Source organism: Rhinoderma darwinii, chromosome 9 (assembly GCF_050947455.1).
Source record: "Rhinoderma darwinii isolate aRhiDar2 chromosome 9, aRhiDar2.hap1, whole genome shotgun sequence".
NCBI lineage: Eukaryota > Metazoa > Chordata > Amphibia > Anura > Rhinodermatidae > Rhinoderma > Rhinoderma darwinii.
The window spans coordinates 61501380-61517839 of record NC_134695.1 but is presented as its reverse complement, the minus strand read 5'-3'; the positions used below and the strand labels follow the sequence as shown (position 1 = coordinate 61517839).

General features: G+C 42.9%; 1 protein-coding gene across 5 annotated transcripts in view; it reads left to right on the top strand.

Annotated features, from left to right (window-relative positions):
• The window catches only part of DGKZ (diacylglycerol kinase zeta), a 149265-nt gene that overhangs the window by 90775 nt on the left and 42030 nt on the right, over positions 1-16460 (top strand). For all 5 annotated transcript variants that reach the window (XM_075837927.1, XM_075837928.1, XM_075837925.1 and 2 more), the window contains 8 exons: positions 2335-2430; positions 7700-7777; positions 7854-7910; positions 9278-9346; positions 12667-12738; positions 13984-14100; positions 14176-14247; positions 14333-14428. In XM_075837927.1, the coding sequence (XP_075694042.1) occupies positions 2335-2430; positions 7700-7777; positions 7854-7910; positions 9278-9346; positions 12667-12738; positions 13984-14100; positions 14176-14247; positions 14333-14428 (657 nt within the window). The remainder of the gene's footprint in view (positions 1-2334; positions 2431-7699; positions 7778-7853; positions 7911-9277; positions 9347-12666; positions 12739-13983; positions 14101-14175; positions 14248-14332; positions 14429-16460) is intronic.

The window sequence follows — 16460 nt, the reverse complement described above, 5'->3', positions numbered from 1 at the left end:
GCATGCTCGGTACAGAGCGAGACGGCAGAAACACAGGATGTAACGAACGGGTCCCGTTCGTTATGTCCTATGCCCTGTAGCTGCCATATTCCATCTGTATATTCGTTAAGAGACACATACACAGATGAAATAAAACATGGCAGCCGCCAGTAGAGTAAAAATGTGTTAATAAAAAAAACATTTTATGTGAAAAAAATAAAGTACATATAAAATTGTATTAAATAAAAACACATAAATTAATAAAAAATAAATAAATCATGATACCTTTCCTTTAACATTTACGGCCAAAACTATTTTTGATATTGGTCCTTTTCCTTTTCGTTATTGTTTGATCTTTTATGATCTTTATCTTTTGTGTCCCTCTGGAACCGTTTACACAGATCACCCTTTGTCCATAGAGATAATTAGTTTTTCTATTGTGTGGCTTTTTCTGGATTCTAATCTCTTGGCTGCTTTTATATAATCTTGAATGTTGTATTTTCTCCTCCACTTCTGTGCACTTTATCTCATTCCTTCCTCTCTAGTGCTGAATGGCTTCTCATAACCCAAGTGTTTGGCTTGTGGTAGGTCCCTCTTTGGCAGGATTTACCTTCTTCATTGCATCGGCAACCTTTTACACTGGTCGATAAGCGCCCGGTGCAGCGAGTGCCGATCAACGAGGCATCGTTGATCAGAGCTCGTTTGCTCCTGTCACACGGAGCTATGGATGGGGACGAGCGGACGTTACTCCGATCACTCGTCCCCATACATTATCATCATGTCGGCAGCGCGTCTGTTTACACAGGGAGATGCGCTGCCGACAACGATGATATTTTACTTTTTTAAAACGATACGATCAGCAGATGATCGAGCTTTTGCTCGTTCATCTGCTGATCGCTGCCCTATTTCCGCTGCAATTATCGGCAACGAGCGTTCTATGAATGATTGTCTACCCGGTAATTGTCCAGTGTAAAACCCCTCATAGTTTGTATAGCCCAGGCTGCCAGGCAGTAACATTTCTCTGCAGACTTCTTCAGGTTGTGGTTTCCTGTGGCGCCTGCTTTTATTCCTTTTTCCTGTTTTGTATTTTCCCAAAAGTTTTTTTTTATAACTATACAGTGTCCCATGTCGTCCGTTCTGACAAAGGCAAAGTCCAAGTAAAGGAATTTTTCGTTTAAATTATTTTATTCCAAGCCTTTAATGTCCGGTAACTGTTCCCATGTTGCTGTCCTAATGGTTTCCGTTCTGGTTTACTTCCTCTAAGATTGGTTTCTGAAGTTTAGGGGAAGAGCCTTGAAGCTTTCTTGTAGCTCTGCCTCCTGACAAGAAGGTGGTAAAGGAACACAGACATTATCTGCATTGATATGATGAACTATGAAAGTGCATGTTCAACATTCAACTCCATTTTAGATTAGATCTAGAATTCAACTGCATAAAAAGTTGAGTAAAGTTGATCATACACTTTAGGTCCCATGCCCACTTCAGTTTTTTCCGTCAGGGTGCTATCCGTTATTGTTGTGGTCACGGACAGCACCCTGAACCCATTCATTTCAATGGGGCAATGCACACTTCCGTTGCGTTAACGGAACCGTGCGGCCGTTCCGTCAAAAGTAGGGCAGGCCCTACTCCTGCCCGTTTTAGACGGAACAGTCTCGGCCTTCTCATTGAATTTGGTCCGTGAAACAACGGGCTGCACACGGAAGCCATCCGTGTGCAGCCCATGTGCAACGGGACCGTCAATAACGGCCGTTCAACGGCCGACGGAAGTGTGCATGAGGCCTTTAGGCTTCGTTCACTTCTGCTTTGGGACTCCATTCATGGGTCCCGTCGGAGCTTCCCGTCAGGGGAACACATGAACGGAATCCTAACTGAAACAAACGGAAACCATGGTTTTCGTATGCATCATCATTTATTTCAATGGTGACGGATCCGGTGCAAATGGTTTCCGTTTGTCACCGTTGTTTAAAACCATTTGCACCGGATCCGTCACCATTGAAATCAATAATGATGCAAACGGAAAACTATGATTTCCGTTTGTTTCAGTTAGGATTCCGTTCATGGGTATCCTTGACGGAAAGCTCAGGCGGAACCAAAGAACGGAACGCCAACGCAGGTGTGAACAAAGCCTTAGATTAGGGGTCCGGCCGACAGCTATTTCTCCCGACCTTTCCATACACATGCACGCTCGGCCCTACTCAGCGTGCATGTGTTCCCGATAAGGAGGAGGGAATTTAGCCACTGCCAGACACCTCTTGAAGCGTCCTATCTACTTACAAACAAAAGGGCACCAGACATAACCAATGAACACTGCCTAGTAGTAATCTCTACTCTCATTGTCTCGATTTCTCGTTGCAGGAGTCGGCTCTGTACGGCGATCACCTCTGGTTTGAGACCAGTGTGTCTGGAGATTTCTGTTATGTGGGCGAGCAATACTGCACAGCTAAGATACAGGTATGTTGAGTGCAGGGGGTCGAAAACGTGTTTCTTTATATAAAGTATGACTATTGCCCGCCATCTATTGTTATCATACAGGCATGGGGTTGTAGAAACAGAATTGAATTGACAATGCTTGTAGGTGAATGATCTGTACTATATGCTGGTGACCATTGGGCTTGTATAGCATAATAATAATCTTTCTAAAGCGCCAGCACATTCAGCAGCACTTTATAGAGGATACATGTACAGAGAAAATCCAACATTACATAGTGACAAAACTATTTATCATATATTAGTCAATACTGGGCTGTGGAATAGTAATCTGTGCTATATATTGCAGTATACTGGACAGACGAAGTTGGAAGTTTGTTTTTTTCCAAATAGTTTTTCTAATACTTAATTTTAAACAGAAGTACAGATGTAGTCTTAAAGTATATAACTAAACTTTAAAAAAACGTTTGACATGTCATAGTGACAAGTCCGAAGTTTTGATTGGTGGGAGTCCAAGCACTGAGACCCCCACCGACCGCTAAAACGAAGCGGCAGATGCACTAGGATGCTGCGTCACTTCGTTTCTGATCGGCTTTCCTCGGAAGAGGGATCCCAAGTTCCTCTTTAAATGGTAACTTTGAGCGGCACCAGTCGCCGTGAATATGCAATGTTGGTGGGAGGGTCCTTTTGGAAGGTGAAATATGGCAGGCTTGGTTACCACCCCTACACCCTCCTTATTCTCGCCGGTTGATTTCCTCCGCCCCTCCCCAGGAGGGAGGTAAAGTAGAGGTGGCAGTGGCCCACGCAGTTGGCTGGTGCATGTAGGGTAGGGACTGGACACCATTTAAAAGTAGGCACAGCGCCTCATCACATTGACCACACCATGTTGCCGGGCCGCACCCCGAGCGTTCTTATCAACTGGGAACCCCTGATTAATCCCATGCCAGGAGGAATTGTGTCCGGATAGAAACACAGTAGGGTCAGGGTTCCTGCAGCCGGGCTGTCCTTTTTGGGGACGATAACTCGAATGATCAATAGGGTTGCTTCAGGAAAATACTTAAAAAATTGTATTAACCAGCATCACTGTTCTCTTAAACTTGAAAGCCAGTCAATGAAGCAATGACCAATACAGGACGTGTGTACAGTACGGTAAACAAATATTAGTTAGGCTATAAATGTATTTTTACATATACGAATAAAAGTTGTATTTTAATGCGCATGCTACTAATCTCTGTAAAGCTATGCCAGCCTAGAGATGGCAATATACATCACATATACCTCCCAGTCAGTGAATTTTTTGTTCTGGAACGTTGCCGCTTAATTTTGCTAAGCGGTGGTGGATCTGGGGACGTGATCGCGCATTGGTGGCCTATTTTATGGATGGGCTATCAATGTCTATTGTTTTATTAAATGGGTTCAACCTCAGGTTAATTCTTTATATACTAATGGATGTATTTAGTTCTGGACAAAGTGCCTATAAAAAAAGATTGCAATGTAACAAGTGGGCGGGAAATCCATTTAATGGGAGTCTGACCTCCTATATATTTGCTTAATTGTTCCTAGAATAGTCCAATGTATATACTAGACACTTGTAAATTATCCTCCTGTGCAGACAATGAGCGGCCAGGACCAGGAATCTTCTACATCCCTGTTATCTTACTGTGCTCCAATGTGGGCGCCCTAATAGTTCATTTTAGGGCGTTTGTCTGAGTAGGCCAATTACATGCAGGGATATTTTTCAATGTTAATGGAAAAGTATCCCCTATATTTTTTTCAAAATGAAAACCAGATAGTGGAACATATTCATTTTTTTCTGGTCTGTTTTCGTATTTTTCAATTTGTATATTTTTTATTCTAGTTTAAGTACATGATTATGGGGGCAGCCATCTTGCCTGAGCTACTGTTAACAGCATTTAGAGATATGCTTTACAGCAGCCACATGGACCATAGAAACCTGTGAACAGGAGGGGACCCATTGACTTCTATGGGAGAGTGTTCTAGGCATGCTCTGTGACCTGTGCAGAGGTCATTGTGCAGTGATGGGGAGGAGGGGAGCTGTGTCCAACACCTATTGTCAATGGTGGATCCTGTATTATCTATATAGAGGTGTTACCTGTCAGTGTAATCCTGCCTGTGATGATAATCAGATGACTGCTGAGAAGTGATCTCTACAGAACAGGAAGGGTCAGTCTATTATGAATGGTGGATCTTGTGTTATCTATATAGAGGTGTTACCGGTCAGTGTAATCCTGCCTGTGATGATAATGAGATGACTGCTGAGAAGTGATCTCTACAGAACAGGAAGGGTCAGTCTATTATGAATGGTGGATCTTGTGTTATCTATATAGAGGTGTCACCTGTCAGTGTAATCCTGCCTGTGATGATAATGAGATGATTGCTGTGAAGTGATCATTGGGTGGCCAGTGAAAACGGCGAGATTTTTAAGATAATTTTTTAATATAGAAGATTACAAGGAAAATCTAAAAAAATGTCACCCAAAATGTTTAAAAAATATGTTTAACATAAAAGCTTGATTTTAACAAGAAGTCATTCTTTGATAACACGTTGCACCAAAATACAAGTGTGCAATGATGGTGTCAGTATTAGCAAATATGGTAAATACATAATCTATCACATCACTGCTATTACAAAGGTTAACAGCAAAGGATGAGTAAACCTACAAGAACGGTGCATGGCTACAGTTTTCCCGGGTAAAAATAAAGATTCTTTTAGTAATATACATGTGTGATGTGTCCATTGCCCTTCATCTACAATACCAAAAAGAGCAATCTTCAGGGTGTAGGGCAACGGAGCTGGCAACAGTGGCGTGGGAATATCATATACCCGTGTCCAAAAATGCGAGATAAATGGACATTCCCAGATAAGATGCCAGAAATCCAATTGGTAACATCTGTGACATGCAGATGTGGGAATTCTGCCCATTCGGTGCCGTCGTACAGGAGAGAGATAGGCCTGATCTATGCGATACAATTGGAATAATTTATTGTTGATTTCCGGAGAAACTTAAACGTGAGCTCAATACATCACCCCTATCCTCAAGGATAAGGTCCGGCATCTGTGACCGCCATCTATCATACAATGGGAGTGGAGTGGAAGTTATTCTCGCTGAGAGCAAATAAGTATATAAGACCGATATGAGACCTCTGTGGCCCTGGGATTTTAAAATGCCTGTACGGGGGATACGTAGATATAATAGTATCATTAGGTGGGAATTGTGCATGTAGGGCATAACTAAGTTGGAGATACGTATACCACTGTAACCGGGGAATTTGGGGAGCCCCTTGTAATTCAGGGAGTGTAAGAAAAGAAGTATTTTTTTTATGGCTCATATAGCTCACATTGTAAAAAAGAAATCCCTGCATTCCCCAAAATGGGGAATCTACCAAAATTTAAAATTACAGAAACATTGTGAACCCAGCCTTGGGCTACATTCACATTTGGCAATAGTGGTGCGGCACTGAGTAGCATGACTGCCATCCAGCAAAAAAAAACAACCACACTGATTTTTTTTCCTAAAACTGTTTTTGATTGCAGTCAGCTTTGATCGCAGCCTTCAACGGAATAGCAGCGGAGATCCGAGGTTTCTCTGATCTCCGCCGGTGGGGCTGTGGCTGTGTAATACAGCCATTGCCCCGCTCCCTACAATAAGTGTACGTGCGCGGTCAGCATGAGCGCGGTCAGCACTGAAGACAGAACATGGGGGGTGTTTTGCAGTACGCCCACCATGTTCTCTGTCTTCGGTGCCGCTGCTCATTAGTGCAGCGCAGGCCGCATCACCTCATGCTGACCGTGCGCGCGTACTTATTGTCAGGAGCGGGGCAATGGCTGTATTACACACCCGCAACCCCGCTCTGACTACATTCATGTGTTACAATATTAAGCCTTGCGGGCGCACAGCTTAGTTTTGAAATACATGAATTAACGGTATTGAACCGTTTGAGGGTGCACGGCATCCAAATAGTATCGATATTTCGAGGCATCGTGCAACCCCAGCCTGACTTCTTACTCTCCTGTTCGTACTATTGCACGGTGGTCTTACGTCCCAGGAGTCGCTTCCCATTGGTTACCTTTCTATAACGAGAGAGCGACAGTCTAGTTTCATCCCTCCAGCTGTGGAGTCTTTTAGCCGACGCTCTACGTGAAGCCTTTTAAAGTGTTTCCAGTGCTCCATTACCTGTGTCAAGGAGAACTGCACTCACTATATAATGCTTTAATAAAAAGACAGATGCAAGAGAGCTGATTTCTTATTTTGTCATATCTTTCCAATGAACTTGGTGGATTTTTATCTGCAGTCCTATGGAAAAACTGATTAGCTGTTTTTGCAGTGGATTTCCTGTCTGGTTAAAGCTCTGTTCACACTAGTGTCATGGCTGCTGGACCTGTTATTTCACAAGACACTGGAGAATTCTGACGGACCCCGTCGACTTTAATTGTATTTTTGATGGCTAGAATAGCGCAGTCTGCAGGAATATTTTTGCCGTAAAAAATACCGAAATCCCACACTGTTTACTAGAACTTTTTGCGGAATGTGCTCATAGTTGTGATGGTTTCCATTTCCATCCGCCGAGAGAAAACCAGTGAATACTATATAAACCTTACATTTATTTGCCACTTCTCTGCACATGGCTCCATAGAGATTTTTGTTTGTATTAGCCACAAAGGGGGCAAATGAGAGCTATAAGCAAAGCAGATATTTCCTTTGGAGAGGGATCACCTGTGCTTTGGCACCTGTCTTAGAAAGACGAAAACTTGTTAAGGCTCGGTTCACACCGCATTCACACCCCCAATATATACTGTACAGTCGCCATAGACTAATACGACGCCTGATGAAGAGACCAAAGTAGTCTCGAAAGCTTATCAAAACTTTTTTCTCTTTCGACTATTGTGCAGACATGCCAAAAGAGTGTTGGGTTTACTGTAGGGTGTGAATTCAGCCTAATGAAAATAAAACCTCATGTATGAAAACAAGTGGCGGCATTGCCCCTACCAACGAGACCGATCACTGATTGCATTTTCTAACTTTACCCGATAGAATTACATCTGGTATCTGGATGTTTGATATGGGCAGCACCTCCACTACTCGACTACCCTTGTTTTTATATGGAAGACCCATCGAGTCTGGCGTATTCCTGTATGAGTTGCCCCCATATTGCTGCTTGCTTTGTTTTATAGATCTCATGTGCTCTAAGGTATAGATATTCTCCGTGGAGTCCCTATCTATGTTTTCGCTATTTTCATTTATGTTCTTTTTTTTTTTATGTCTCATTAACAGCAAAAATCGGCGTCCCGGAGGAAGTGCGCAGCATGTAAGATAGTGGTTCACACACCGTGCATTGAGCAGCTAGAGAAGGTGAACAGCTTGCTTATTCCTCATCTAATCCCAGCAGAGACTTGTTTCTTTAGCTCAACTTGTGCTTTCCTTGCAGATAAATTTCCGCTGTAAACCATCATTCCGTGAGTCTGGCTCTCGCAATATACGGGAGGTAGGGAAAATACTTATTTTTCACTTTGTTACAAAATCACTGTAAGGGGTCATCCGCTTTGTGCACAATCCCTTTTAAAGCGGGTGTTCTGCCCATGGGACACCTAGCTATCAGCTGTAAGTGTTTAATTGCCCTGCAGCGCCACCACTGTGCAAATTAAGCATTGCACCGTTCCCATTGAAGTCGAAGGACAGTCCTTGTAATACATGGGAGTGTCGGGTCCTCCAGATCGAGATATGGTCTTTTTACCTACATGAAGGTCCATCAATTAATTCATTGTTTGAAAATGAACTTTCTAAACCAGACAGTCCTTTACAAGGGGCAATCCCACCTTACACATATCTATACAGGAATGTGGCACTCTATAGAAATGTAGCCTTAATTAAGGGCGCTTTAAAAGAAGACAAAGGGCCTTTATTTGGTTTTTATTGTCCCATATAACTTCTCATTGCATCTTCTGCACCACATAAGTGGTGCACTTTCAATACAAGTAACTGTCAGATGTTCATGAAGGGTTAAAGCGGATCTGTCCTGAAAATATTCTGTCCTGTTTAAAGGGCAGCGTAATATCATGACCTGTCCAAATTATTTTTTTTATTGTGAACCCTATTTGAAAGATACACCCGGTAAAAGGTAGGGCTGGCCATCCTCTTACCCGGGGCTTTGTTGTAGAAATATCCCGGCCGCAATTATGTCACATGACCGTACTGTGACCTGCCGACCTATGGTTTCCCTTTGTTTCAGTTTGGATTCCGTTCATGGGTTCCCCTGGCGGAAAGGTCCAACAGAACCCATGAACGGAATCCCAACGCAGATGTGAACGAAGCTGTTGGATTATAGCTCCGGAGAAATAATTCAGCGGACTCCTAGTTTCCAGTTCATTGGATTTAGGAGCCCGGTGCTTCTCCCGCTTCCCTCACCAATCTCGGACGGCCACCGATGTGTACAGGTATATACATTCGCGTCCGTCAATAAATGGTTAGGGGGGCAGGGCTCATGAATACAGCGGACTCCTATATTACATCAGTGCAAAGATGACTGACTCCGTTTCTTTATATAGCCAAGGATGCCCTCACACTGCACACCCACTTGACCACCTTGGCAAAGGCGACATCCTTGTACAGACCCCAGAACTGCAGTTCATGGGTGGAAATGGGGGAGGGGTGGCTGTACAGTTGGCACCTCGGCCGCCTACTGACAAATGTCGATGTCTATCCAAGTTCATGGTAGATTGATTCTCATTGACCTTGACATGATATTTTCTGCTTATAATATATTTCCATTTTTTTAAATAAATTTTTTATAAAAATAGCCATTTATTTTTATGATCATTAAGGAAGCCTTTCAATTTCTTTCTTGTCACATAGCCAGTGATTGTTCGGCATCATTGGGTACACAGAAGACGCCAGGCGGGGAAATGTCGGCAGTGTGGGAAGGTGAGGGGCAGCAGGAATATGAGATTCTGACACAAGGATTGGATGGGATTGCAATGCAAGGTCATAATCATTGTGGACAGACAAGTTATACAAATATACTTTGTGTTTAAATGTTTAGGATCCCCGCTTGCTGTCAGTTAATTGTTTTATTTTTGCAATGTCTCAATATAGGTCAGAGCTATTAGCCTGGACTTAAGGACAGAAGACTGATTTGTGTTGATGCTGTTTAGCTCAGAGTATTACTTATACTGGTACCTTGTAACAAACCCTGCGCGTTCTCTAGAACCTGATCAGGACAGGTTTTCAGCCTCTGAACATAAACAATAGATGTTTCTATTCACTGGCAGCAAGCAGAAATCTTGAAGTTGCTGACAAATTGATACAAAAAATAAAGTAGCTAACTATTAATATTTCATTATAACATGAAAAAACGTTATTTCTTTTATAACGCTGTGTAGATTTATAGAAATAACCCCTTCCCTTCTGGTTAGGCAAATCAACTTAATTTTAAAGTGTAGCTAAACGTTTGAGAAACTTCTGACGTGTTATAGTGATATGTCAGAAGTTTGGATTGGTGGGGTCTGAGCACGGAGACCCCTGCCAATCTCAAGAACGAAGCAGCAGAAGAGCTCGTGTGAGCGCTCAGCTGCTTCGTGTCTGTTCGGCTTTTTCCGGAAAGCCGATGTATCGGAGTACGGGCTCATAGACTTGCTATTGAGTCTGTACACAGATACATTTATTTTCGGAAACAGCCGAACAGGCACGAAGCGGCTGAGCGCGCACACGAGCACTTCAGCTGCTTCGTTCTAGCGATTGGTGGGGGTCTCAATGTTCGGACCCCCACCAATCTAAACGTCTGACATGTCAGAAGTTTGTCAAATGTTTAGCTACACTTTTTAAGAAGTAATATTTGTGCATTTCCAAAAATTAACAATAGTTGGTGACAGCGCCATGGAACCCATTGTCAGGTTTCAGTGCTTTCCCAACTCCTGGACCTTGTTTTATTATTTCCATAATATCCATACACACATTCAGCAGGTCAGCGCATTACTGTCCTACAAGTACTGTGTCAAAATGTATTGTCTGAGAAGCACCAAAGGGCTCCAGTGTTGTGGGTTATAGGAAGGTATACGTGGATACCATTATAAAGTAAATTTAGAGGGACCCTCTGGGTCTAGTTATGCCTAGTTCAGGGCCCGAGGGGGTGGAGCGTGACACAGATTCAAAGAACACCAAAGAGAGAATGTCTGTGTCATGCTCCGCCCCCTCAGGACCTGCACTAGACACAACCCAGTGTATCAGTTTGCCAGGAGTGTTCCTTTAAGACTATAATTTTTTTCGACTTGGATAGTTTGTTGCGTGGGCTCTAGCTGGAGTAGCTTAACCTAAGGCTATTAAGTAATGTTGTTTCTTCACACTCCTGTTCAATGACATTTTGATGAAAGTGAGAAGAGCGGATAATATGCCTGTGATGTATTGTTGGTTTCCTGATTTGCAGGGAAAGCGCTGAACAAGGAGCAGGTGTGATGTTTTCTCTCACCACTTCCTCCTACACATGGCATAACATTAGTGTCTGATCTGCTGGGTGATGTTATAAATCACTTTATCCCTAATGCTGTGTCGCCTTTATTACTAAAGATCTGTAAAATTTGTACTGCTAAAGGCCAATTAGAATAAAATAAAAAAAGAAACCACTTACCTTTGCAATCTTCATTGTCATCGTCTTAATTGTAAGGCTGGGTTCACACGACCTATTTTCAGACGTAATGGAGGCGTTTTACGCCTCGAATTACGTCTGAAAAAACTGACTCCAATGAAGAACAGCTCCAAATTCCGTCCGTAAAAGACGCCCCGCAAAACGCGAGTACGAGCAATTCCGTCTGAAATTCAGGAGCTGTTTTCTCCTGAAAACAGCTCCGTCATTTCAGACGTAATTGCAGTTATCGTGTGCACATACCCTTAGAATTACCTGGATGCAATGAAGGGATAATATAACCCAGTCTTGGAAATGAACTTCAGTTAGGGCAGAGACATCACAAGTTCTTAATCCGAGGCCTCGTGCTCGCATTCTTATTACTGATCTGGAATACGGCGCCAGTAGCCTCCTATAGGCTCATACTGTTCCTCCGCGCCTCCGATTATATAGTCGCATGCAGTGTTATGGGGGTCTTCTTTCCAGAAGCGTTGCTTCTAGGGAAAAATAGGGTGCGTCATGGAGTGACTACATGTCCATAATATGGATCTATAGGGACACTGTGTGACGAACACAGGATTCATGTATGTGGCTTTGCCTTGTACCGGGGCACTTGGAATAATACTTACTAGGGTCATGGCATTGTAATAACTTTGCCAAGCTTTTTGCCCAATAGCAATGCATGTTTGGCTCAACATTGTCTGAGTTGTCCGGTTTCAGCCAAATAATGTTATTTTTTATATTATTAAAAGTTACACAATTTTCCAATGTATTTTTTGTATTAATTCCTCCTGGTTTTCAATATCTCTGCTTGCTGTTGTTCAGTAGGAACATTCATGGTTTAGTGGATACAATTCTGTCCATGGTCATGTGGTGGACACACAGGTGCTGGGATCGTTACAGGGTCATGTGATGGACACACAGGTGAACGGAACGTTACAGTATGTGTATCAGAGCTGTGTCTTCTAACGATCTCAGCACCTGTGTCTATCACATGACCATGTAACGAGTTGTGCACCTGTGTGTCAATCACATGACCATGGACAGAATTGTATCCACTGGAAGTAAACAATGAAGGCCCCTACTGAATGACAACAAGTAGAGATCTTGAAAACCACCAGGAATTAATACAGAACGTATATTGGAAAATTGTCTAACTTTCCATTATACGAAATAATAACATTAATTTGCTGGAACCGGACCAACCCCTTTAAGGAAGTTATCATCCGGTGCACCAAAAAGTATGGATAAAAAGACGCTATCAACAGACCTTATTGAGCTGTGTGTTGATCTAATCTTTCTAGCCTCTTAAAAGGAAGTCCAGGGACAAGGATCAGATCTTTTCCTATTTGACCACCCATGTATGTGGGTAAAGAATAATATACCTGCTCGTCAAAAAACTGTACCAAAACTGCACTGTATGAATAAGGCCTTAAAGACGCACAAGAGGAGTGGATGAACTCCAGCTCCACTCCAATGTTCACTGTTTGCTCATTAAAATCACATAAATCTACGTGACATACAACGGATGCAATAACTAGAACACCTTGGTCTTATAGACAGTATCTCTTTGTGGTTTTTTTTTTTATTGCATTCTAACTCACAGAATTTCATTTGATCTTTTTAGGGGTTCCAGCAAAAGTTTGCCTTTCACAGCAAAGAGATTGTTGCTATCAGCTGCTCATGGTGCAAACTGGCAGTGAGTTTTGTGGTTGTGTTTGCTTCTTGTGTCACTGGACTATCCCATCTAACTGATGTATACACCTGCACTTACAATGCAATTGAATTTATTAAATGGCCATTGTAGGGGAAAGAAAAAAAAAAGTTTTGTGTTCACTGTATAAACAGTATGCAGTAAGCTCCCCCTAGTGGTGGCTAACGATATCTAGAACTTTATCATATAACTCTGTGCTGGAAATCTGGAGCTCTATATCAAGAAAACAGAGCTTCGACTGCTATAAAGATATTTGAAGTAACTAATCTGTGCTAAATTTGAGACCTATTTTAAATAAAAAACAAAATACCATTCAATATTGGACATTCACTGGTTTTTGTTTTTATCTGAATAGGTCCAAAACTGTCTGCTGAGTAAGTTCTTAATATATCTTTACGGTAGTCGGAGCTCTGTTTTCTTTATACAGAGCTCCAAATCCCCTTCATAGACATGGGTTTAAAACATAAACTGACTACCTGCATTCACCACTAGGGGGAGCTTAGGAGTTTACTGCATACTGTTTTTACATTGTAGTCAATAATAACACAGTATGTAGTAAGCTCCGTAGCTCCCTGTAGTGGGAACTTCAGGTAGCCAGAATATTCTGTTTTAAATCTGTGTATGTAGGGGATTTGGAGCCCTGTATTAGAAAGACGGAGCTCTGCACGCTATAAAGATATAAAATAAGAAATTATTTAGCACATAATATTGGACATAAAGAAGGCATGATGATAAAAGGTTGAGATTCACATTACGGTCTTGGTTCGTAGAGCTTTTACTGCTGAAATAAATAAAGTTGCTCAAAGTTCTGAGAGTTGAAATCGCCCTCTTCTGAGTGAACATGGTTCTACAGGGACCTTAATCCTCATAGAAAAGGGCAGGATAGTATCCAACACTTATGCCCGTTGCCCACGACTGAGTGCCACATGAGCCGTTTTTCACGGCATCCGAGTGGCACCCATTCAGTTTAGCGGGTGAATCCAGCTTTTCGATCCGTGGAAAGAGAGGACATGTCCTATCTTTGCATGGATTACGGACGGGACCCGGCCGGCACACACGGTCGTGTGCATGAGGCGTTAGAGGCTCCAAATACAAACCAATGTCATGCCAATTATCTGTATTGGTGGCAATCTCCCTGTCTTATTGCTGCTCTTCCAAACTTAGAATTGTTCTCTTCTCCTTCCTCTTTCTGCCCATTATGCTGACTTTTTACACTTTCTCGCCGTGCAGTACCACAACAAAGTCTCATGCTTCATGCTTCACCACATAGAGGAGCCCTGTTCTTTAGGGGCTCACGCTGCTGTCATTGTGCCCCCCACATGGATAATCCGAGTGCGCCGACCACAGGTGAGTGACATCTTACTCCTTCCCCCTTGTACTTGTCTTTTTCCTATTCTTATGTTGTTCTTCATTTCCCTGCAGAGTTCAATCAAATCCAGCAAAAAGAAGAAGAGACCCTCATTCAAGAGGAAGCCCAGCAAGAAGGGAGCTGAGGTGGGCTTGACACTAAAATATAGGCCTGCAGCCAACACAGGGATGAGTCCTGCACTTGAATAACTGTAATAACTCTGTCTCTTAGGAGCCAAGGATACGACCGTTCGTCATCAGACCAGCCCCGTGCCCTCTCATGAAACCTGTGCTGGTGTTTGTTAACCCCAAAAGTGGAGGAAATCAAGTGAGAAGCCTTAAATCATTTTACGCAATTGCAAAACTTTCTTACCCTATCTTGCTTTGTCTCTTATTCCGTTACTTGTCTGTGTCTTAAAGAAACACTCCGGCCAAAACGAAACTTCCTTATGTGCTCCATTATGGTATTCCATGTGTCAGTCTCTCACCTGTTATTTACCTCTATATATCAGACTGGGATGTTTGCTTAGCAGCAGTGTGGATCAGGCTCGGTGATAACTTTCTCTACTTAAAGGGGTTGTCCGAGATAAAATAACTGTGTTAAAGAGGCTCTGTCACCAGATTTTGCAGCCCCTATCTGCTATTGCAGCAGATCGGCGCTGCAATGTAGATAAGAGTAACGTTTTTATTTTTAAAAAACGAGCATTTTTGGCCAAGTTATGACCATTTTTGTATTTATGCAAATGAGGCTTGCAAAAGTACAACTGGGCGTGTTGAAAAGTAAAAGTTCTAGTGGGCGTCTAATATGTGCGTACAGCGGGGCGTTTTTACTACTTTTACTAGCTGGGCTTTCTGACGAGAAGTATCATCCACTTCTCTTCAGAACGCCCAGCTTCTGCCAGTCACGCTGTGACGTCACTTCCCCAGGTCCTGCATCGTGTCAGACGAGCGAGGACACATCGGCACCAGAGGCTACAGATGATTTTGCAGCAGCATCGGCGTTTGCAGGTAAGTCGATGTAGCTACTTACCTGCAAACGCTGATGCTGCTGCAGAATCAACTGTAGCCTCTGGTGCCGATGTGGCCGACACGATGCAGGACCTGTGAGTGACGTCACAGATCTGCACTGCCAGAAGCTGGGCGTTCTGAAGAGAAGTGGATGATACTTCTCATCAGAACGCCCAGCTAGTAAAAGTAGTAAAAACGCCCAGTTGTACTTTTACTTTTCAACACGCCCAGTTGTACTTTTGCAAGCCTCATTTGCATAAATACAAAAATGGCCATAACTTCTCGTTTTTTAAAAATAAAAACGTTACTGTAATCTACATTGCAGCGCCGATCTGCTGCAATAGCAGATAGGGGTTGCAAAATCTGGTGACAGAGCCTCTTTAATGCTTGTAATTTATTAATGTAAATACATTTGTAATATACTTACATTTTCCAAAGTGGCCCCGTTTCCAGATCCTGCCGTGGGGTACTTGACGGGTGACGTCACTCTCTGGCCGCTGTGTTGATCTTCAATTCTTTTCCAGGTATACGACACGTCACTTGTGACGTGCCATGTATGGGCTGTTCTGTTGTAACACGCATGCGCGGTCCCTGCTGTTTTCACGAGTGCGCATGCGTGTTACGGGCTGTACAGAAGAACAGCCCATACACGGTACGTCTCAAGTGACGTGTCGTATACTCGGAAAAGAATTGGAGATCAACACCGCAGCCAGAGAGTGACGTCACCCGTCAAGTACCCCACGGCAGGATCTGGAAACGGGGCCACTTTGGAAAATGTAAGTATATTACAAATGTATTTACATTAAAAAATTACAAGCATTAACACATAGTCATTTTATCTCGGAAAACCCCTTTAAGTCTATGGAGATCTATGTGTCACCCATCACAGGCTTCAGCAGCTCCTGTACTACACTAGTATTACACGGGGGGGGGGGGGGGGTACAGAAACTTATATCATCAGCAGCCACTGATACTTAGAAAGCATATAATGTAGAAGAATATAGTGCTGCCTCCCTATCTGTATATTATGGTTTTTCAGCTTATTTAGAAGAATATAGAGCGAATGATATTTACAGTGTCCCCCAGCATGCAGAAATGGTATGGTCTTTAGCTGGTCATATGATGCTGTGCTGAAGCATCATGGGATTGATAGCAAAGCAGAGAGGAAGAGAAAGCTGGGGAAATCTAAGAATAAACATGGAGGCTTTTTCTAAGCACAGACAAGGCAACAGTTCAAAAAGTAAGTGGAGTATACATAAAAGTGTAGAGTGTGGTATACAGTCAGGTGGGGGGGGGGGGGGTGCAGACATGGAAAGTTGTGTTTCCACCGGAGGTCTTCTTTAAGGTCTTCT